General features: G+C 39.8%; 1 protein-coding gene across 2 annotated transcripts; it reads right to left on the minus strand.

Moving 5' to 3' along the window:
* Positions 1–676: 676 nt before the first annotated feature.
* Positions 677–24,184, minus strand: LSM6 (LSM6 homolog, U6 small nuclear RNA and mRNA degradation associated). 2 transcript variants are annotated; one of them, XM_023733579.1, is made up of 5 exons: positions 24,090–24,184; positions 22,318–22,421; positions 7,523–7,626; positions 3,347–3,460; positions 677–969 (listed from the first exon to the last, which is right to left on the minus strand). In XM_023733579.1, the coding sequence occupies exons 3-5, from the start codon at positions 7,614–7,616 to the stop codon at positions 935–937; spliced, it is 243 nt and encodes an 80-aa protein (XP_023589347.1). In that variant the 5' UTR covers positions 7,617–7,626; positions 22,318–22,421; positions 24,090–24,184; the 3' UTR covers positions 677–934. The 2 variants fall into 2 exon arrangements, with proteins under 2 accessions (XP_023589347.1, XP_004378901.1); XM_004378844.2 differs by lacking the exon at positions 22,318–22,421 and having other exon boundaries at positions 24,090–24,178.
* Between the last annotated feature and the right edge of the window lie 318 nt (positions 24,185–24,502).

Here is a 24,502-nt window from a genome sequence, read left to right on the forward strand (position 1 = left end):
TAGAACGTCAACACTCCTAAGAAAGAGCAAGAAAATCTAAAATATCTAACTGCAAAGGAGGAGCTGCCAGATGACTGCAGACAGACCTGACTTCAATAGGTGTTCCACCTAACTGGCATGCTGTTAAGGAGCCCCAGTGGCACAGTGGTTAAGCACTTAGCTGCTAACTGAAAGGTTGGCAGTTCGAACCCACCAGCTGCTCCATGGAAGAAAGATGTGGCAGTCTGCTTCCATAAAGATTACAGTCTTGGAAACCCTATGGGTCAGTTCTACTCTGTCCTGTAGCATTGTTCAGAGCTGGAAAAGACTTGAAAGCAACGGGCTGGCACACTGTTAATCTTTGTAACTTCTCCCCCAACTCAGTTTGGATTCCCACTCTTTGTGGAAGTGCCACTGTTGGATCTTCAATTCTATTTTCAATGTAGGTGACTGAATCAGCTACGGAACTTCTGACCTCATGGACACTATTTATAGCCTCAGGCTGAAACTCGATGTCTTCGGAGAACATTTTTCACTCCAGAATTTTGTATGATAAACAGAAGATGATGAGACAGAGGAGGACATCTCTAAAAGGTTTCAGGCATATGTTCATTATGTACATCACTTTAGCAACCGAATAAGTAAAGCAAATCAAATCAAATGACACTGCTTGAAACTTATGTTAAATAACCCTGCAGAAGAAACAGATTTTGTCTTATTTTATTCTTTTTGCATTCTGTACACTGACATGTAAGAAAAGTATGAAACTCAAGTGTGAAAGAACTCTTTACAGTTAAATTCAACAATTTTATACATATTTCTTACCACCATATCAGTGAAAAACCACCAAATATTGTGAAAACAGGACAAATTATATAATAAAAGAACCTAAAAATAGAAAAAAAATTTCATAAAAAATATATCCAAGTATGAAAGTATTGTTCTCTTGGGGTCTTCACATCCTTCTCTTCTGTGTACTTATGTACAACACTGAAAAGAAAAAAAAAATAAATTGAAAAAATGCTCTTAAGTATCAGAGCAGCAAAATTTAAAAGCAAAAAGTTTTGGGCTGTACCTGTGCAACTTTAAAAATAATTTTCATACCCACAAACCACTGCCATCGAGATGATTCCGACTCATAGTAAGCAGCCCCATAGGGTTTTCCAGGCTGTAAATCTCTACGGAAGCAGACTGCCACATCTTTCTCCCGTGGAGCTGCTGGTGGTTTTGAACAGCCGATCTTTCGGTCGGCAGTCGATCGCTTTAACCACTGCGCCACCAGGGCTCCCTGAATTTTCATACAAGATAGTAAATTCTAGAGCTACTTTAAGACTATTTTTATGAATCTAGACCTGGGTTTGATGTGTTACAGGACTGTGACTAGTCTTAACTATACATCTCATTGACTCTGCAAATTGTGACCAAGAAGAGAAAATAAAATAAATGTGAAAAACCCTGGAATCTAAGAATGCTTTATAATTGTTGTTGCTGTTAGTTGCAGCCAAGTCAGCTCCAATTCATGGTAACCCTGCGTACAACATAAAATGAAACATTGCCCGGGTCCTGCTCTATCTTCGCAATTGTTGGTATGCTCAAGTCCATTACTGCGGCCACTGTATTTTGAGTGCCTTCCAACCTAAGGGGTTCATCTTCCAGCACTGTATCAGACAATATTCTGTTGTGATTCACAGGGGCTTCACTGGCTAATTCTCAGAAGCTGACTGCCAGGCCTTTCTTCCCAGTCTGTCTTCGTCTGGAAGCTCTGCTAAAACCTGTCCACCATGGGTGACCCTGCTGGTATGTGTAATACTGGTGGCATAGCTCCCAGCATCATAGCAGCCTGCAAGCCACTGTGGTACGACAAACTGGTGGTGACTTGTATAATAATTATGCTTTTAGGAAAGTAAATCTATCAGACTAGATTTCAGATTAAGAATAAATAACATATTTTTCATCTATCTTCCCAGTATAGATTCTAAACTTGCTGTTTACCTTTTTTAATTGCAACAGGATACACAAGAGCTGAGGAGATATGAGGAGGTATTTTTTTTTTTTAAGTTACCAAAGTCCTTAATCAGAGTTCCTTGTTGGAGTCACAACCTTCGGTGTCATTCAAAGTTTCGTGCAGCTAGTCCCCTTGTAACCACCCAAATGGAACTTGTTAGGACATGTGGTACATAAGGAAAAAGACTAAATTTGGTGACTGAGTCATTCTGGTCACACTTTCATCAGAGGTACCCCGCCCCCTGCCCCGTCCACACCTACTCAGATTCTGACAAGTTTGTTGAAAATGAACATAAAGAGATGTCTTGGTCAAAGAACACAGCATAGATTAATTAAATAATTCAGGATCCTCTTTAAGACCCAAGGAAAGCACCTAGACAAGTGAATTTGGGAGTCTAAAAATAATCACAGAAAGGTTATATGAAAGGAAGCATTAGAATGGCAATAAAACACCTCTGGAAAAGTGGCTAAGTCCTAGACAGAGCGTGCAAGAGAGAGGATATACCCCATAACCACTAACCGAACCTGCAGCTGACTGCTGCTATCAGCTGTCTAGAGATGGGACAAGATTATAATGTTTCTCAGTAAATGGAGGAAGTAAAATGAGAACAATATGAAAAAGGAGGAAAGAAAGAGCACACGTTAATAATAAATCTGAACTCAAGAGTCCCAGTGCTCCATTTGGGGGATGGGACCAAAAAGTGGGCATGGGTCAATGGATAATTCCCATAAATTTGGTCCCCCCTAGCCCTCCCACAAAAAAATCAAATATGACTTTAGTAGCAATTTGTGTCTTTACATGAAGTTCCATAAATAAAATCATAGCACTGTATTAGCTTTTAAAGTTGAGTTAGCTTTAGAACTGTACTTTCTATTTTGCCATTTTTGCCAAACTAAAAGGTGCAAATTTTCTGTTAAACACAAAAAAACCATTTGAATGTTTAACAGAGAAAGGACAGATAGGAAAACCTAATAACCAAATTATGCAACCAAAGATAGCAGGGAAACAGTGCCCATTCTTACACTCACACTTCCAGGCTGTAAGATGCAGGAGATACGTGGCGGTGGGGGGGATATATAAACCGTATTCAAGAAAACGGGGCTCGGGGCAGTAGACCCATGTTCCTCATCAGTTAAAGGAGGGAAGGAGAGAATTTCTAGTTCCAAAATTCTATGAAACACGTAAGGAAGAACTGGTCACACCAAAGATCTGAGATATAAGCATTAAAAACAAAACAAAACAAAAAAACAAAGCAAAACTGAAACCAAACCTTCAAATTATCTAGAAAACTCTCTGGTGATCTGATTATAACTAAAAAGGCTATTTTGGATGTTGTACAACTGTACAGTGAAGGAATATTACCATTGTTTCCTCGGATAAATGCATCCCCATACTTATTCTTCAGTTGTCCATTTACATATTCTTCTGTCTGCTCCAGGGCTATATTCATGTAGCCATCCAGGCAAGCTAGGACCCCTGGAGACAGATTTAGTCAAAAAGAAGACATATAAAGCAAATAAGAGTTGAAAATTACAGGGTATACCTTAGAGCTGACAATCTCTTTATACATTAGCTCTCACATGCTTAATATAAAAATTCAAACTGTAAATGAAACTCAATAGACTGAAGCACAAAAATGTTTCTTTACTCCATGCCAATCCGAATGAAGGCTGAGAAGCGTACGACGGGAAAGCAGTCAAGCATCCACCACTACCAGGGAAAACAATGAATTGTCACTTCCCTCATCGCATGTATGATAGCAGCAGCAACTTTTAAAGCCTTCACCAAAGTAACATAATACAAGCACTCCAACAAAAATACCATTCTTTGAAAGCGAGAAACATGCATGGGCAATTATACAGGAACAAATGACCATTATCCAAGACTCTTCTGTCCCAGTGGCAGTTTTTTACTTTAGCCACTAAATGAAATATGGGTCTGGCAGATTTATTTCATTCTTTCCCAACATCTACTGCAGCAGATGAATGTACTCCGGGGTTAAGAGGAAGTCTCCACAATCTGTTAAAATAATAGATGAGGAGCCAGCAGGTGCTCCTGAAAGAACATCTCCAAGCTGTGGCTCACAGTGAAGAGCAGCTTGAGAATACAGGGCAACATATTGCATTAGAACACATCTTGTTCTGTTTTGTTACAGTTATAATCTTTTCAGATCAAAACTAATATAGAAAAATGGCTAAAAACATTCTAGGGAGCTTTCAAGGAAATTGTTCAAGTGAATCTTTTTAATTGTGCTAAGATGGTATAACTTTTGCAAAATTTTGACCTGCTGACTTTTTTTCAAAAGAGGAAAAATCTATAAGCCTACAACTCTGATCTAATTTAAAGTGGTATTTTTCTAGAAAAAAGTAAAAGATATAGTACAGATTCAATTCAATTAACCAAGTCAACAGTTTTATTTAACGTTTCAACTTGGTTAATATGCGCCTCACTTTCTGCCTCTGCCCCCATTATCCTGTAAACAAAAAGTTCCTTTTCAAAATTGTGCCTGTGTGCAACGAGAGCACAAGACATGAACCTAACCGAATTCTGCCAGAAGCTGTAAACTTTCAAAGAATCAGAGTTGTAAACAATTAATAATGATTACTTCCTATCAAAAGAAAGCTTAAAATACAACTTTACAGTTTATGTCTAAACCACAAGCAGAAATGAGCAAGGAACTTGAGGTGTGATATGCATATCTGTTTGAAAATTAATCAGAGGTATATTCAAAGTTAAACATTCACTTTCCAATCAAAGTATCTATTTTCACAGCAAAGGTTTAAAAAAAAAAATGCTGAGGAGGTTGGAATTGTAACTCCCTCCCTTCTCCAAAGGATAAACAGCTATGAAAACCAAAACTCACTGCCGTGGAGTCCATTCCGACTCACAGCAACCCTAAAGGACAGAGTAGAACTGCCCCATAGGGGTTCCAAGGCTGCAAATCTTCTCAGAAGCAGACTGCCACAACTTTCTCCCGCGAAGAAGCTCGTGGGTTCAAACCGCCGACCTTTTGGTTAGCAGCCAAGCACTTTAACCACTACGCCACCAGGGCTCTTTTAAACAACTATAAACAATATAAAACAAACTTTTCTTCAAACTTAAAGAAAAACTGCTACAGAGAGCCGCTTTTTTCTTTTTATTTAACCACAAAATAAAAGCATTCTTTATAATAATATTCTTTAACAGTGTAAAATATTTTGCTTTAAGAGCATAGAAGCCATGAACAGATAATTCATAAAAGGAGAAAAACTATGGTTACCACCCAACTTAAAGGTTTTTCAAGCTCACTAATAAAGAATTAAAAATAAAATGAGATATTACTTGCTGTCAATTAGACTGAAGAAGTAAAAAAAGCTAAAAAAAGTTGGTGAGAACACAGCAAAGGATGAGCACCCTTGTGCCCTGGTGGAGGGCCATTTGGCATAGTCTCTAACTCAAGAAATCCTAGCTAAGGGAATTTATTCTAAAGGGATACTGGAAGAGGTTCTCAAAATGCATGCCGAAGGACAAAAAAAAAGAGTTGGTATTCACCTAAATATCCAGTAGTAGGAAACTAGTTAAAAACAAGAACAAAAATAAAACTATGATTCATCCACACAATGGACTCCTTCCTATGCAGGCATTAAAAACCATATATTGTCATAGAACTTGCACAGTGTTTAGTGTGGAAAAAAAAAAGCAAAACATGTTGCACAACAGCATGTACAGAATGATCTCATTTATGTAAAAATCGTGTTTATATATATAGAGCTCAGCTGCTAACCAAAAGGTTGGCAGTTCGAATTCACCAGCAGCTCCTTGGGAACCCTATGGGGCCGTTCTACTCTGTACTATAGGGACACTATGAGTCGCAATCGACTCGATGGCAACGGGTTTGACTTTTAGGTTTATATGCAGAGAGGTCCAAACTGATAAGTGGCGTAGTGGTTAAGAGCTCCAGCTGCTAACCAAGAGGTCGGTAGTTCGAATCTACCAGGTGCTCCTTGGAAACTCTATAGGGCAGTTCTACTCTGTCCTATAGGGTAGCTATGAGTTGGAATTGACTCAATGGCAATGGGTTTGGTTTTGGTTTTTTATTTTGGGAGGCTGGTCTTTCTGCTACATGCTTTTCTCCATTATTTGCTTTGAAATGTCTTTAAAAAAAAAGGCACATATCAACTTTTTAAATACAAAAAATTTTCCCTCAAGAATATAGAGAAAAAAAGATCAAGCTGGTTTATCTCTTCAATAAGGTAGGTACTGAGAAGATATTGAAAACAATGTCCTCACTAATCAATAGATGGATATTCTCAAATCTCTCGAAGACTATTACCTCCTCTGGGCTATCAAAAGTTCATGAGTGAGAAGTAGTACATAAATCCTTTACACTATCTTAGTATTCAGTATTGAACCTATCAGAGTTCTACTATAAAAATCAAACTGATCTGGAGGTATGTTAAAGCCAGGGAACTAAAGAAGTATATAAACAGCAAAGTGGTTTCTTAACAAGATTTTGGAATCAAGCTTGAATTTGAGTCCTAGCTCCTCTCTTATCAGATGGAAATAATACAACAGAGATCTCAAAGAATTTCTGTGAAGATTAAATAAAAATATGTGATTAACAAACACTGAGTGCATATAAGCTCTCAATAAAATTATGTATGTATATGTGTAAAGAGAGAAAAGAAGCTCAAAAGACTATTATCATTATTAATTATTCAGAAAAGAGAAGAAAAGGCCACAAAATCCTGTTAATAAATTAGTTATCTATACCTGTGAAATATCCCAGGTAATTTAACATATCTTAACTTTGGAAGATTAGGAAGTTAGTAATCTTAAAAAATGAAATTTGATACCATTCACACTACAAAAGTTAATTGCAGAAGTGTTATAGGCTCTTAAAAAGAACATTCTCTACAAGAACAGAGAGACATCTCTGGATACCCTACATGTTGTATGAGTAGGAAGTTCATGTTCTAAAGGATACTGTCTAAATGGTTGCATGCCAATCTCGAATACTTCCGCAAAAACAAATGTTGCTGTGCCAAGCTGTTCTTCGGTCTCCAGTTAACGGTCTCCAAGTAATCCCTGAGCTGACTAAGCAACCCAAGGAACTCAGGCATAGAGGATCTCAAAGCAGAGACCTGAGTCATACAAATCACACTGGAAACCAGAAGTACTGTATTTTTATGCAAATAACATGCGCCTTCTACATTTGTTTGCCATCCATTCCCTCCCTGAGAGGTATTTTCGTAAGCATGCTATGCTAATTTTTTTTGCAAGTTAAAAAAAAAAATACTGGCTGGGGGTGGGGGTGGGGGCTGTTGGCAAACAAACATAGAAAACGCAAGTTATTTGTGTAAAAATATGGTACACACTAAGGGGCTAGGGTTATCTCTAAAAGGAACCATCTCCGAGCAAGAAAAAGATGGGAACAAAAACTGATGACCAATGTTTTTTTTGGCCTATTGGGCATGTTTAAGAGGTTAACAAAAATCAATATGAAGTCATATTTCCTTATTTTGTTAAAATAGTAAAGATGAAACATGAAAATGTTACCTCGATAATCCACTCCCGAATTTAATTTTACCACAACTGGTCGTCCTATGATTTGCTTTAAGAAGTCACTGGGGGTTTGTTTCCGCAGACTCATTTTAACAACCCTGATCGGAAATATGAAAAGGAACAGTAAAGGTAAAGACAAACATTTATTCAACAAAAGAGGTGAAGCGTTGAAATCTCTTAACGTATTTATAGAAAATCAAGTATTAAAGGACAACATGTAAAGAATCAACATTATTATTCCACTACTACTAGTACTGGAGCCCTGGTGGCACAGTAGTTAAGAGCTATGGCAAGCTACAGTGGCTAACCAAAAAGCTGACAGTCTGAATGCAGTTGGAATCAACCAGCCACTCCTTGGAAACCCTATGGGGCAGTTCTACTCTGTCCTCTAGGATCACAATGAGTTGGAATCGACTCAGTGATAAGAGGAACTATTATTACTACTACATAACAGCTTACATATTTTTCAGCCGTTACTACGAACAAGGTACCAGGCTAACTGATTTACATGCATTTTCTTATTGAGTTCCCAAAACCCCATGACACAGCTCCACTACAGAAGATGGTTTGTGCAGTCACCAGCCCTGTGACTACAGAGTCCCTGTTCTTAACCAGTTGTCACTACATTCGTTCCTCACTTATCGACACGGTTAGGTTCCAAAGACCAGGTTGTTATGCAAAAATGGAGCATGATCACATCAGATCACAAAATGGAGGACGACTACATCATTACAAAACTGTCAGATTACATCATTACATAATTGCCAAACCACTGAGAATCATGGCTTAGCCAAGTTGACACATAACCTTAACTAACACAGCCAGCATCATTCTTGCCTCACGCCCTGGCATTCATTACTGCCAGATGTACATCGTTAATGCACAAACCAGTCAGATAGTAAATTTTTCACTGTTGTTGTAAATGAGAAACGTCGGATAACCAGATAGTCAATAAGTGAGGAGTTAGGTGTATTGCCTCATATAGTCATATACTACTGCCTCATATATAGTTACAACCTCTGCTGCCTTCACCATTTACTAACTGCTTATTTTTAAGCTAAGCACTCTTGCTAAGATCTTTGCAAACACAAATTTAACCCTTACAATAACCCTGGGAACAAGGTCTTATTATCCTCATTCTGTTGATGAAAATGAAGGCACAGAAAAATTAAAGTACTTGCCCCAAAATGTGATGGAATCAACATTCAAGCTAAAATCAGTCCTATTCCATAGTTCAGTTATACAAGGTAAACACATTTACAAGCAACTAATCTCTAAACATTACCTCTGAAAATAATTATAATCATAATTGAGAGCTGGTATTTGAGAGGTGGGACCCTGGTGGTGCAGCGGTTAAGCATCTGGCTGCTAACCAAAAGGTCAATAGTTCGAATTCACCAGTAGCTCCTTTGGAAACCCTATGGGGCCGTTCTACTCTGTCCTACAGGGTCACTATGAGTCAGAATCGACTCAACAACAACGAGTTTCAGGGTATTTGAGAGTTTGCTACATGTTAGTACTTCTAAGCACTTTACATACATTAATCCATTTAAACCTCATGATCCTATGCAGTAAGTCGGTTTCTATCCTCATTTTACAGATGAGGAAATCGACACAGAAAGGTTAAGCACCCTGCTCAAGGTCACACAGCTAGGAAGAGGATAGCCAGTACATGCTCTTAATCATGACCTTATTCAGCTTCCTGAAAGTTGCTAACATAGACAAGGTTTGCTTTCAATCGCCTCATATGCATGCAAAAGCTGAATGATGAATAAGGAAGACAGAAGAACTGATGCCTTACAACTGTGGTGTTGGTGAAGAATACCGAATAAACAATGGACTGTCAAAAGAACGAACAAATCTGCCTTGGAAGAAGTACAACCAGAATGCTCCTTAGAAACAAGCATGGCGAGACTACGTCTCACAAACTTTCGACATGTTATCAGGAGGGATCAGTCCCTGGAGAAGGACATCATGGTTGGTAAAGCAGAGGGTCAGTGAAAAAGAGGAAGACCCTCAATGAGATGGACTGACAAAGGGGCTTCAACAGTGGGCTCTAGCAAAACGATGATTGTGAGGATGGTGCACGACTGGGCAGTGTTTCGTTCTGTTGTACACAGGGTCAATATGAGTCAGAACCGACTCAATGGCGCCTAACAACAACAACATTATAACTACAGTAGATATATACTCTAAATAATAAAGAAAAAATAGTCTTAAAATTCAATGATAAGGAATCTGAAACAGAAAAATAGATAGCTTTACCAAATCAATTATATCAAAGTTACCCAAAGTTTCATTGAACACTCATCCTGTTGCATAACAGCTATCTTGCTCTAAATATTTTTGCAAATCAATCTAACAAAACTGTGGTTATTTAACCAAAAACTGACAGTAAAAGGACTATGGAAGTTAATTTTTCTGTTTCACCCAAATTCAGCATCACTATTATTTAGAAGCTATTGAGCATCTGACTTAAACGTTAGTATGGATTTTTTTTGGCCCCGCCAACCCGTATCTTCCAAATTTCTCGGCATACACAAATGAGCACCTCCAGCGCTGCATCTGTTTGTTGAAATATCTCAGCTGGTATTATGTCAATTCCTGGCGGCTTGTTTTTTGCCAATGTCATCAGTGCAGCTTGGACCTCTTCCTTCAATTTCATTGGTTCCTGATCATATGCTACCTCCTGAAATGGCTGAACATCAACCAATTCTTTTTGGTACAGTGACTCTGTGTATTCCTTCCATCTTCTTTTGATGTTTCCTGCGTCCTTCAGTATTTTGCCTACAGAATCCTTCAAAATCACAACTAGAGGCGTAAATTTTTTTTCCAGTTCTTTCGGCTTGAGAAAAGCCGAGTGTGTTCTTCCCTTTTGGTTTTCTATCTCCAGGTCTTTGCACATGTCATTATAATACATTACTTTGTCTTCTCAGGACACCCTTTGAAAGTTTCTGTTCACCTTTTTTACTTCATCATTTTTTTTTTAATTTTTTTTAAGTTGTACTTTACATGAAGTTTTACAGAACAAATAGTTTCTCATTAAACAGTCAGTACACATATTGTTTTATGACACTGGTTAACAACCCCATGACATGCCAACACTCCCTTCTCGACCTTGGAGGACCCCTTTTTTGGTGAAAAAATACATAGCCAAACTTACACCATTTTAAAAGTTTCTACATGTACAATTAAGTGACATTGATTACATTCTTCCAGTTGCGCTGCTATTCTCACTATCCTTTTCCAAATAATTCTATCACCATTATCATCAACTCACTGCCCCCAGGCTTCCCATCAAAACTTTTTTTTGAGTTGCTGTTGTCAATTTGACCTCACATAGATAATTCTTTTTTTTTTTGTACCTTAGATAAAGGTTTGCAGAACAAATAGTTTCTCATTAAACAGTTAGTACACATACTGTCCTATGACAATGGTTAACAACTCCACGACACATCAACACTGTCCCTTCTCAACCTTCGGTTCCCTATCACCAGCTTTCCTGTCCCCTCCTGCCTTCTAGTCCTTGTCCCTGGACTGCTGTGCCTCAGTCCCATTTTGTTTTATGAGGCTGTCCAATCGCCAGCTGAACCATGAACTTCGGGAGTGACCTTACCACTGAGCTAAAACGGTGTCCGGGGGCCATACTCTCAGGGTTTCTCCCGTCTGTCAGGCCAGTAAGTCTGGTCTTCTTTTTGTGAGTTAAGAATTTTGTCCTACATCCTTTTCCAGCTCTGTCCAGGACCCTCTATTTTTGTGATGCTGGTCAGAGCAGTCAGCGATGGTAGCTGGGCACCATCTAGCTGTACTGGACTCCATCCGGTGGAGGCCGTGGCAGCTGTGGTCCATTAGTCATTTGGACTAATCTTTTCCTTGTACCTTGTTCTCTTCATTCTCCCTTGCTCCCGAAGGGGTGAGACCAGTGGAGTATCTTAGATGGCTGCTCACAGTCTTTTAAGACCCCAGACATTACTCACCAAGGTAGAATGTAGAACATTGTCTTTATAAACTATGTTATGCCAATTGAGCTAGGTGTTCCCTGAGACCATGGTCCCCACAGCCCTCCGCCTAGCAATTCATTCCCTCAGGGAGTTTGGAAGTGTCTATGGAGCTTCCATGACCTTGCCTTGTACAAGCTGTGCTGGTTTCCCCAGTATTGTGTACTGTCTTACCCTTCACCCAAGTTACCACTTGTCTATTGTCTATTTAGTTCTGCCCCACCCCTCCCATCCCTCGTAACCAACAAAGATTGTTTCTTTTTGTGTGTAAATTTTTACATGAGTTTTTACAGTAGAGGTCTCATACAATATTTGTCCTTTTGAGATTGACTTATTTTACTCAGCATAATGTCCTCCAGTTTCATCCATGTTATGAGATGCTTCACGAATTCATCATTGTTCTTCATCATTGCAAAATTCTCCATTGTGTGTATGTACCATAGTTTGTTTATCCATTCATCTGTTGATGGGCATCTAGGTTGTTTCCATCTTTTTGCTATTGTGAACAGTGCTGCAATGAATATGGGTGTGCATGTCTATTCGTGTGATGGCTCTTATTTCTCTAGGATATATTCCTATGAGTGGGATTGCTTTTTTTTTGTGGTGTTGATGTTTTCGTTGTTCCTCTTACTTTCCTGTGCTGAGTTCCTTTCGTTTGTGGATCTTTTTTTCATTTCTTTTGTGTTTGCAGGTTTTGTTTTTACTGAGACTTTATGTTTTTCATCTTTATTTTGATGAGTAGGTTGTTACTTTCTTTGTGGATACCTTGAAATGTATCCTCATCTTCCTAGATTTGAACCTGTCTATTACTACTTGGTATTGCCTTGCCTTCCTTTCCATTAGAAGGTTCTATACCTGCACCGTTTATTCCCTCTTATTGTTCTGATGCTGTTGTCATTTACAGATTAACCTCTCTGGTTCCCTGTTGTTAATTCTTTTGGTTTTGCATAGTCCTTAAGAGTTCATTTCCTAGGTTGGTACCTGGCTAGTACAATCCTGTGTCCTAGATTCAGTCTGTGGTCTGATGTTGTTCTCAGATTGAAGGACTCACTTTAATAAGTCTTGTAAGTTTGGTTTTTTACATAGTCCCTTAATTTCTGTTTATCTGGAAATGACCTAATTTCACTAGCATATCTGAACAAGAGTTTTGCAGGATATATTTATTATTCTTGGCTGGCAATCTTTTTCTTTGAAGGTTTTATATATGTCATCCCATTGTCTTCTTGCCTGCATGGTTTCTGCCAAATAATCCGAGCTTAGTCTTATTGTTTCTCCTCTGTATGTGACTTTGTTTTTCTCGAGCTGCTCTCAGGATTCTCTGTCTTTGGTTTTAGCGACTGTGATTATGATATGCCTTGGTGATTTTCTTTTAGGGTGTATCCTATATGGAGTTCGTTGAGCTTCTTGGATGGTCAGCTTTCCATCTTTCATGATGTTGGGGAAGTTTTCTGTCAGCAATTCTTCACTGATCCTCTTTGTGTTTTCTGTTTACTCCCCCTGTTCTGGAACTCTGATCACTCGCAGATTTTTGCTTTTGATCGTATCCCACATAATTCTCAGGGTTTCATTTTTCTTCGTTCCTTTTTCTGATTTCTCCTGAAACAGAGCTGTATCCAAGTGTTTGTCTTCAATTTTGCTGATCCTATCTTCCATCGTTACAAACCTGCTCCTCAGCCCTTGTATGACACTGTCCATTTCTGAAATCTTGTCGTCTTTTGGATTTCTAATTGTTGTTTTTGTATGATTTTTAGTTGTGAATTTATTTTAGCATTTGTTCCTGTATCATTTTCTTGAAATCTTCCATTTTTTTCTCTGTATTTTCCATGAATTTGTCTATTTTTTCCTCATTTTTGTCTGCTTTTTGCTTCAACTCTTGGATAATTCTGAATATTGGAGATTTGAATTCCCTATCAGTTAGGTCTAGTGCCTTTTCTTCTACTGAAAAGTCATCTGGTGTTTTATTTTGGACACCTACTAGAACCATCTTGTCCTCTTTTTGTAAATGTTTTGATATTGTCTGCAGTCCTTGGGGCATTCAGTGGTTATTTTCCTCATTTATTGATTTTAGATTTGTTTGTTTCTTCCTGCTGTTTTATTTGGTTATGCCTGAGCAGGTGGGCTTTGCATTCTTTGTTGTGTGCTCATCTGTGGGCACGATACTTTTCACCTCCGTCTCCAATGGGCATGGTTAGTCACTCAGGTATGGTACAGCAGGGCAGGTCTAGCTGAAGGGGAGTTGCTGGGATGGGTTGTTTGTGGCATGTACCAAGGCTGACAGTGCGGACCGGGAATCAGCGCAGGGCAGGTTCCAGTAGGCCATGCCTGTGCTGCTTGGGAGTAGCTGATAGGAGACCTCTGTATGTATCTCTCCTCGCTCTCTGTTCTCGGTCAGTTTCTTACTCCATTCGGTGCTTGGCTGAGTTCTTTATCTGTTCATTTGATGCTTAGGATTTCAGGATTGACATGTGACTTTGACTTAGTTTTTCTGATCTTTGCTGCGGAGGGACGGCGTGGTGCTTCTGACTATAGCACCACATTGCCCGGAAGTCGTCTGGATATAATATTTTAAGGACACTCCTCAAGAACTCAAACTGGTTTTTGTTTGTTTTCAACTAAAATTTTCACTAATAATTCTTCCATAAATAGCACTGCTTATTTCATTCCAAGTCCATACACTCAATGATCTGAACTCAGGTTTGGATCGCTGTTTGTAGGCTTAGCCGTTTAGGTAACGTGGAACACTATATTATTGGTTTTTCATTTGTTCAAATATGTGTATGCACACGCTGTGCAAGGAAATTAAAAAAACATGTCACACACAATCTCTGGCCTTAAAGAAGTTAGAATCTAGAGGAGAAATGTAAACTCTTGTTTAAAGGGTGTGAGTAAAAAAAAGTGATCTTAATTTAAGTAAAATAATTCTCTTTAGCCAAGAAAAGTCAGTGCCATAAGTTAAATAAAAGAAAATACGAATTTCAAAACCTATTCTTGAAGTTCAGGCTATGTCATTTGGGTCCCCTCTCTCCCAAGCTTGAAGGATTTAAAAAAAAAGAATCAATTGATTGTTTTGCTCAGCTAAGTTTAATTTTTCCAATGACTTGCCAGCTTACTTCTGTATCAACAGAAAACTGAAATTACTACTACTATTCAGGACAACTACTGTTCATGCAGGACTCACATCATACAATAATTTCATTTATGTTGAACAGGAGGAGAAAAATTACCAAGTAAATCCTGTAACAGATTCAGTATCTTTAAAGAGTTTAGTAAAAACAAATCTTCCTAATCATCTACAAATGACCTTATTTATATACTGAGCATACTGTTCTGTGGTTGACAGGTGTAGAGAGACTATTAACTCTGAAGGCCTGATAAAGAGACTCAACTTAGAAGTTTTAGGTTCGTTTCCTGACTCTATCACAGATGCTAAATCCCATTATGCCACACTTTCTTCATGTATAAGACTGAGATAAAACTGTCTCATGTTTCCCTAAAAAACCACTAAAATTCATTGTGATGTGAACGGCTAGTTCCCCACTGCCATCGTGTCGATGGCCACTCATAGCAACCCTATAGGAGTAGAACTGGCAGCAAGGCTGTAGACATCTTTATGGACATCTTTCTCCCGTGGAGCAGCTGGTAGGTTTGAACCTCCGATCTTTAGGTTAGCAGTCGAGTGCTTAACCACTGCATCACCAGGGCTCCTTAACATCTAATTCACAGGAACATTAACTGCCTTGTCCAAAGTCTCAAGTTAATAACAGAAAAAAGAATTCAAATCTAGGCTATTATTGTTTAAACGGCAGTATTGGTTATTTTGAAGATGTTACATATATTATCTATTTACACCTTTAAAAAAGGCACAGATATATAATATCTGTTCCTCTGAGCTCATTAAAGATCATACCTACTCCATTAACCGTGGTCTTTTCTCCAATTAGCATTAGTCTCTTCCTAAAGCCATTTAACACTTCAAGCTTTCCTGGAGTACCAACTGTCAGGCACAAAGGCCTGGTGGCTTAAGTGGTTAAGAGCTATGGCTGCTAACCAAAAGGTCAGCAGTTCAAATCTACCAGGTGCTCTTTGGAAACCCCACGGGGCAGTTCTACTCTGTCCTATAGGGTTGCTATGAGTCAGAACAGACTTGATGGCCATGGGTTTGGTTTTTTTTTTTGGTTTTAGGCCCTCAGAAATTACATTCCAGAGGAAGTAAAAAAAAAAAAAAACAACTCTGTAAATGGAGAATTTTACTAAAGTGGTATGTGTTTGGATAGAATTACACACAGAATACTTTGAGAGCACAGAGAAGACTCGCTTAGCCCAGTTCTGGTGGGTCAAAGAAGGATTACTGGAAAAGGTGACCCCTGAACTGAGTTTGAACGAAAAGGAGGAGTCCACCAGCTAAAGGGAGAAGTTTTAGCAAAGGCATTGGACAGTGTTTAAGTTTGAGGGTAAAAGCGTAGTCAGTCAAGGAGGAAACGCAGGGGCAGAAGGGAGCAGGGCCACATTCTGGGGAGCACTCTGAGTCGGGCCGAAGAACAAACTGCAATCATTTGTGACACCTGGAGATTCTCATTCAGTAGTTTCGGAGTAGGACCCAGGAATCTGTTTGCACAAGCCTGTTGTTGTTGTTATGTGCTGTCGAGTTGGTTCTCACTCATAGCAACCTTACAGGACAGGTAAGCAGAGTATTAAGTGCTGGCAAGTCTGGGAAATGCTGTTGTCAGTGAGAGGAGACAGGGAAAGGTTTTAGCAGGAATTTGCTTGGGTTCTGCTTTCTGTTTTAGATAGCAAAGACAGGCCATCTCACTTCATTCTGCCATTCTAACACTTGGCATTTGGTTGTATTTGATACATCCTGCCACTATTTACACTCGCTTGTATTCTTTAGTTTTTTCCACAAGTCTTTTCTCTCTCTAAAGACTGTAACCCAAGGAAAAGAGGACTAACATCAAACTTCTCATTTATTCTCCAGAAGATCTACATTCTGCTAAATCTCTTGAAAAAAAATATTTTTAGTTATTTCAGAAGAAGTGGTTGTCTCAAACACATTTTATCCATGATTTTAGGAGAGCCATATATTTTACATTAGTCTTCATCAGGCTTCCTTGCTACTCTCTGTTACTTAATGACTTGCCCATAAATTCATTTTTATGAGTAAATTGGTCCTGACACCACAATTTTTCCCATCACTTGGCTCAAGTGATTTTAAGTTTTCATCTTTTAAATTGGATAAGGCAGAAGGAACCATTCTGACAATTTTTTAAGCAAGAGATAAGACTCTTGTACCATAAACATCTAACAGGAAATAGACCTCCTTTCTTCAGGGTCACCTTGGTAAAACTTCTTCCTTCAAAATTAAAGCCATAATCACCCTCTATGCCTCCTTTCCCTCCCCTGACTTCTACTCAGGCTTATTTTAAATGACCTATTTTCATAAATGCCTATTAAGTCAAAGGCAGTATATTTTCTGTCAGAAGCAATTGAGAGGTCTAATACTAGGACATCTGCAAACTGCCTTGTAGAGATTTTTTAGCAAAAGAATGGAGGAAAAAGAACCAAATTTTATTCCTCCAACTATGTGCTAGGCAGTGTTAGATTCATGAGCAATTCACATAGTAGCCATGTGAGGTGGTTATACAGAACTAAGGCTTGACCCTCAAAGCCCAAGCCCTTCCAAAGGTACAGCTGTCCTTTGAATATGTCAGATTCTCCTACCAGACCTGGGGGATGGCCATGGAGACAGGGAGAAAACTAGTGAGAAAGTGGCAGCACTGGGGAAAAAATACCTAGAGTGACAAAGTACTGTAAATCAGCCTGAAAAGAAATATAATGGCCAAACAGAAACATATCTAATGTGATTTCTCAAAAAAATTTAAAAGGATTTTATTTTTTAGAGCAGTTTTAGGTTAACAGAAAAACCGTGCAAAGTAGAGTTCCAGTATACCCCCTCTCCCCTCTGCATACTTTCTATCAGCATCTTGCATTCCTGTGGTGCATTTGTTACAACTGATGAACCAATACTGATACATTATTATTAATTAAAGTCCACAGTTTACATTAGAGTTCACTCTTTGTATGGTATATTCTATGGCTTTGATAAATGCATAATGTCCTGTATCTACCATTATAGTATCATACAGAACAGTTTCACTGCCCTAAAAATCCCTTATGCTCTACCTATTCATCCTTCCATGCTTTTCTCAACCTGAACTCCTGACAACCACTAATCTTTTTCCTCTTTCTCCCGTTTTGCCTTTCCCAGAATGTCAGTTTAAAATCATACAGTACATAGCTTTTTCAGACAGATATCTTTCACTTAGCAGTGTTCATGTAAGTTCCTCTATTTCCTTTTTTTTAAGCTTGACGTTGTCATTTCTTATCACTGAATAATACTCCATTCTACGGATGCACTACAGTTTATTTATCCACTCACCTGCTGAAGGACATCTTGGTTGCTTCCAGTTTTTGGCAATTATAGATAACGCTGCTATAAACATTTATGTGCCGGTTTTTATGTGGACATACATACTCAACTCATTTGGGTAAAGATTTAGGCACACGATGGCTAGATCGTATGGTAAGCCTATGTTCAGCTTTATAAGAAACTGTCAGTCTTCCAAAGTGTACCATTTTGTATTACCACCAATAGTGGATAAGAATTCCTGTTGCTTCACATCTTCACCAGCATCTGGTGTTGTCAGTGTTTTGGATTTTAGTTATTCTAATAAGGTGAGTAGTGGAACAATGTGATTTTGACTTATGTCACTGATCAGATGACATGAAAATCCTTGTTTCATGGCAATGTCTACCTACAAACTTTCATCCACTCCTAGAATATTTACAGTTTAGGGTGAAAAAAATTTGAAAAGCAAAAATTTGCAAGGAAGCATAACGTTACAACCCAAGATAATGCAGCACTAACCTAATATATCAGTGTCTGAGGAAAGCATCAGACACTGAGAAGAATAAGTCTCTAAACATCTCCCTTCTGAGACAGCGGACTGCCTAACCTTCTTTTGGACATTTAATATCACTCCCTCCTCCCTATGCAGTAGGGGGCTGCTTCCCTCCATTCTCTCCCGAGGGCCAAATGATCAGTGCTCCCTGTACTCAGAGCACTTTTTTCCACTCTCAGTCATGGCGCTAATCAGGCTGTTTTGTAATTTTCCTGTTCGCTGACCAGCATCCCACGTTGGAACCCAAGCTTCGCTGGGCAGGTAGAATGTTTTACTCATTTGGTAGTCCTGGTACCTGAGCACACTGCCTAAGCCTGCAGGAGAAGTTCAAGGCCAGCACCAAGCAAAACCCGTCTTTTCTCCCCTCAGACTACAGAAAGGGTGACTAGTACAGTATCTTCCATGCATTTCAACTACCAAAACAGTAATATTTCTATTACTCACCACCAAATAAGAGAGAGATGAAGAGAAGAATAGATAAGTTTCTGCGTTGTTCAAGAACCAGCTACATCAGAATCAACAGAGATGCTTGTTAAGATGCAGATTCCTGAGGCCTACTCCTGGTCATCCATAATTTGTTATGATCCACAAATCAAATGCCTTTGCAGAGTCAATAAAACACAAGTAAACATCTTTCTGGTATTTCTGCTTTCAGCCAAGATTCATCTGACATCAGCAATGATATCCCTCGTTCCATGTCCTCTTCTGTAACCTGGCTTGAATTTCTGGCACTTCCCTGTTAATGTACTGCTGCAACCGCTTTTGAATTATCTTCAGCGAAATTTTACTGATATTAATGATATTGTGCAATAATGTTCACATTCTGCTAGATCACCTTTCTTTGGAATGGGCACAAATATGGAACTCTCCCGGTCAGGTGGCCAGGCAGATGTCTTCCAGATTTCTTGGCATAGATGAGTGGGCATCTCCAGTGCTGCATCTGTTTGTTGCAACATCTCAGCTGGTATTCCATCAATACCTGAAGCCTTGTTTTTCACTAATGCCATCAGTGCAGCTTGGACTTCTTCCTTCAATATCATTGGTTCCTGATACGTTACCTCCTGAAATGGTTGATCGTTGACTAATTCTTTTTGGCATGGTGACTCTGTGTATTCCTTCCACATTCTTTTGATGCTTTCTGTGTCATTCAATATTTTGCCCATAGAATCCCTCAATATTGCAACTCGAGGCTTGAATTTAGTTCTTTCAGCTTGAGAAATGCCGAGAGCGTTCTTCTATTTTGGTTTTCTAACTTCAGGTCTTTGCATATTTCATTGTAACACTTTACTGTGTCTTCTCGAGCCGCCCTTGGAAATCTTCCCTTCTTTTACTTCATCATCTCTTCCATTCACTTTAGCTACTCTATGTTCAAGAGCAACTTTCAGAGTCTCTTCTGACATTTTGGTCTTTTCTTTCTTTCTCATCTTTTTAACGACCTTCTACTTTCTTCATGCTTGATGTCCTTGATGCATTCCACAACTCCTCTGGTCTTTGATCATTAGTGTTCAATGCATCAAATCTATTGTTGAGATGGTCTCTAAATTCAAGTGGTATATACTCAAGGTCGTACTTTGGCTCTCATGGACTTGTTTTAATTTTCTTCAGCTTCAACTTGAACTTGTATATGAACAATTGATGATCTGTTCCACAGTCAGATCCTGGCCTTGTTCTGACCGATGATACTGAGTTTCTCCATTGTCTCTTCCCATAGGTGTAGTCAGTTTGATTCCTATGTATTCCATCTGGCAAGGTCCACGTGTATAGTCACCGTTTATGTTGTTGAAAAAAGGTATTTGCAATGAATAAGTCACCGGTCCTGCAAAATTCTATCACGCAATCTCCGGCATCATTTCTGTCACCAAGGCCATATTTTCCCACTACTGATCCTTCTTCGTTTCCAACTTCTGCGTTCCAATCACCAGTAATTATTAATGAATCCTGACTGTACGTTTGATCAATTTCAGAATGCAGAAGTTGGTAAAAATCTTCAATTTCTTCATCTCTGGACTTAGTGGATGGTGGAAAAGTTGAATAATAGTCATATTAACTGGTCTTCCCTGTAGGTGTATGGATATCACCCTATCACTGTGGATTGTGTGGATCATAACAAATTATGGATAACACTGCAAAGAATGGGACTTCCAGAGCACTTAATTGTGCTCATGAGGAACCTGTACATACACCGAAGACCAAAAGGTAGTTATTCAAACAGAACAAGGGAATACTGCATCAGGTTGTATCCTTTCACTATACTTATTCAATCTGTATTCTGAGCAAATAATTAGAGAAGTTGGACAATATGAAGAAAAACGTGGCATCAGGATTGGAGGAAGACTCATTAACAACCTGCGATATGCAGATGACACAACCTTGTTTGTGGAAAATGAAGAGGACTTGAAGCACTTACTGATGAAGATCAAAGACTATAGCCTTCAGCATGGATTACACCTCAACACACAGAAAACAAAAACCCTCACAACTGGACCAATAAGCAACGTCATAATAAACGGAGAAAAGACTGAGATTGTCAAGGATTTCATTTTACCTGGATCCACAATCAATGCCCATGGAAGGAGCAGTCAATGACGTATTGCACTGGGCCATTCTGCTGCAAAAGACTTCTATAAAATGTCAAAAAGCAAAGATGCCTCTTTGAGGACTGAGGTACACCTGACCCAAGCCATGGTATTTTCAGTGGCCTCGTATGCATGCGAAAGCTGGACAATGAATAAAGAAGACCAAAGAAGAATTGATGCCTTCTAATTATGGTGTTGGCAAAGAATATTGAATACGTCACAGACTGCCAGCAGAACAAACAGATCCATCTTGGAAGAAGTACAGCTGGAGTGCTCCTTAGAAGAGAAGAGGGTAAGACTTCGTCTCATGTACTTTGGACATGTTATCAGCAAGGACAGGTCCCTGGAGAAGGACATCATGCTTGATAAACTGGGGGGTCAGCGGAAGAGAAGACCCTCAAAGAGATGGGACTGACACAGTGGCTACAATGATGGGCTCAAGCATACAACGATTGTGAGGACGGCACAGGACTGGGCAGTCGTTTCATTCTGTTGTACATAAGGTCGCTATGAGTCGGAACCAACTCAGTGGCACCTAACAACAACTCCTAGTCAGGCTCTCTAGACAAACGCCGTGTAATTTACATTTTATACAGCTCCTCAAATAATTCCTGTAAGTAGTAGTTCTCAACTGGAGGTGAGACTTTTTGATTATCGTGACTGGGGAGGGTGGTTCTGCTGGTATCCAGTGAGTAGAGCCAGGCATGCTGCTAAACATTCTACAATGCACAACATAATGATCAAAATGTCAACGGGGGTTAAGAAACCATGCTATAAGCCCTAAAATTGAAAAACTATTGTTCTTTGGTCTTAAAGCAGCAAGGAGTTTTAAAAACTCTTCAAGCCATAACTAATGAGACCCAACAGCTAAACTGGAGTATAAATTATAACTTATTAGGAATATGCAGGACTGGAAACATTTTGTTCAGTTTTACATAAGGTCGCCATGAGTCAAAGCTGACTCAGCAGCAACAACAGAGATACTTATTCCAATATGTGCAGAATCTGAAAACAACTGTCAAAATCTCAAAATGGTTGCTACTCTAAACCATGGATTTCTAGTCTTGGCCATGAAAATGACCACTTTCAAATTTTTTCAGCGTTACAGGTCCCTTATATGGTTAAACTCCTTGTTATTAAGAACAGTTTTTAAATGACAAAATAATCCAGGTGACGTAAATGTCTTTTTAAATTCTATTATCTACTATGCCACAGTTCAGTGAGAGACAGCCTGATATAGCATAAAGAGTACTCACTCAGGAGGCAGGAAACCTGAGTTCTAATCCCAGCTCTGCTACTTAATTAGCTGCATGATTTGGATAACTCATCACTTCACCTCTCATGGCCCCAGCTTCCTCATCTGCAAAATAAGGAAGTTATGCTAGAGCATCACTGCAGTCTCTTCTGCTCTAACATTCAGGGAGCCTATGCAATAACTACAATAATACACATACACACAAGCTTCTGAAGATTCCTGCACAAAATTCAAGCAAGCAGACTTGCTGGACACCACTAACAAAAAACAATTCCAGAAAGAGGCTGGACTTTGCTGGCTGATGTGTTAGAAATGTATTACAAGCTATCATACTTTTGGTTAAACAAATACATTTGTAAATGAATGACGTAAACTAGTAAAACTTTTTTGGAAACAATTTGCAATGTGGATCAAGACCCTTAAAAATGTCCATACCATCTAACCTAATAATTTCACTTCTGAGAATCTAGTTCTGAAATATAATTTTTTAAAAATCATTAAAGTATTATCTGGGATGTTAAAGCAAAGCAAAAACTCACAAACAGGGAAATAGCTGAATAATTCATGAGATCTACACTACTACGGAATAGGCAGCCAGTCAAAAGAAGATCCAAACTCACTGCCCTCCAGTCGATTCCGATTCATAGTGACCCAACATGACAGAGCAGAACTGCCCCATAATTTCCAACGCTGTAAATCTTACAGAAGCAGGCTGACACATCTTTCCCCTGTGGAGCCGCTGGTGGGTTGGAACCACCAACCTTTTCGTGAGCAGCCGAGCAGTTAAACTACTGTGCCACTAGGGCTTCTCCCAAAGAAGATACAAAATTAGAAATCACATTTAGGAACTTCTGAAATGGAAGCAGAAAACTGTATATACGGTTCAGTGAAAAAATTAGGTACAGTCTTAGTTTAAGTAGAAACCAACACATCCAAAAGTGAAATACAGAAACTGTGGATGGAAGTGTTCAATAAATATTACTTTCTTCACTAAAGCCTTCTGTATTTTCAATTTTTCTACGAGAGTCATGTATTACTACCGGGGGTGGGGGGAACACACTCAGTCACTATCAGCATTATCTTCCCAATTAGCGTCCTAATCCTAGACCCCAAACAAAAATACCAGCTATACACGTGTGCACAGAAAACCTCTGGCGGTAGGAATTAACACCATACAGTCGTGGGTGTCCCCCACATGACAACTCTATGAGGCGGGCTGGAGCGCGGAGGTGGAGCCCTTAATTCCTAGGGATCAGGTGCAGCCACCTGGACGTCAGGGGGGACTCCGCAATTCCCTGGAAACCGGCGAAGCCTAAGCCTGTGTTGGTCTGCTTTCTAACCAAATTTCCGGGTTAGCGTCAGGGTGCCCTGAAGGGCTTAGAAAAACGGGAATGGTCTCGGAGGCAAACTCGGTGGGGCGTGGGGCCCGGGACCCGGGACCCGGGACCCAGGACCGTGCCATTCCTCACCTCGCGGTCTAGGCGCTTCGCGGGGAGTGGTTCCAAGGGCCAGGTTCAGTGACCCGGCGCCGACGAGGCCGAGGAGAGCGAAAAGGCGCGGCATTCCGCGGACACCCGACACCCAGCAGTCTCTGGGGCCCGCGCTCCCTCCCTGGCCCCGAACCCCGCTCCCGCCAGGCCCTTTCCGGTGCTCCCGGTTTGGGGCCGCTGCAGTCGCCGCTCCCCGGACTCTGCTGAAGCGACGAAACACGGGGGCCCCGAACCCTGGTCTGCGCGCGGCCCGCTCCCTAGCTCGCGTGGCCTGCCGGCTTACCTCGAGCGGCCGGTACCCAGAACTTCTGTGGCATGCGCCGCACTAGCCCGGCGCTCGCGGACAATCGCAGCGAAAGCCGAAAGCACCGAGGCAGCGGCACTTTTCTGCCTCAGCCAATCATTGCTTTCCCCGGCTACGGAAGCCCGCGGGGGCCGAAAATTCCAGACCTCACCGGCGCGCGCAAATCCCAAAGTCTTGGTTTGCCTCTTGGCAAAGTCAGTGCTGTGGAACTAAAGTAGAAAGCATTGGTGTCCTCTCTTAAGGGAAAGCCGAATACTGTATTTTAAAATATAATAATAATAAAACAAAAACAACCCCTCCAAAAAAAACTGAAAGTGATCGTTTAGGCAGGATTTCTTTGCATAAATGTAAGAAATAGCTTGAAGTCATAGGAAACTAGAAATTACTGGCAA

The sequence above is a fragment of the Trichechus manatus genome, unplaced genomic scaffold (genome assembly GCF_000243295.1).
Source record: "Trichechus manatus latirostris isolate Lorelei unplaced genomic scaffold, TriManLat1.0 scaffold00059, whole genome shotgun sequence".
NCBI classification, from domain to species: Eukaryota; Metazoa; Chordata; class Mammalia; order Sirenia; family Trichechidae; genus Trichechus; species Trichechus manatus.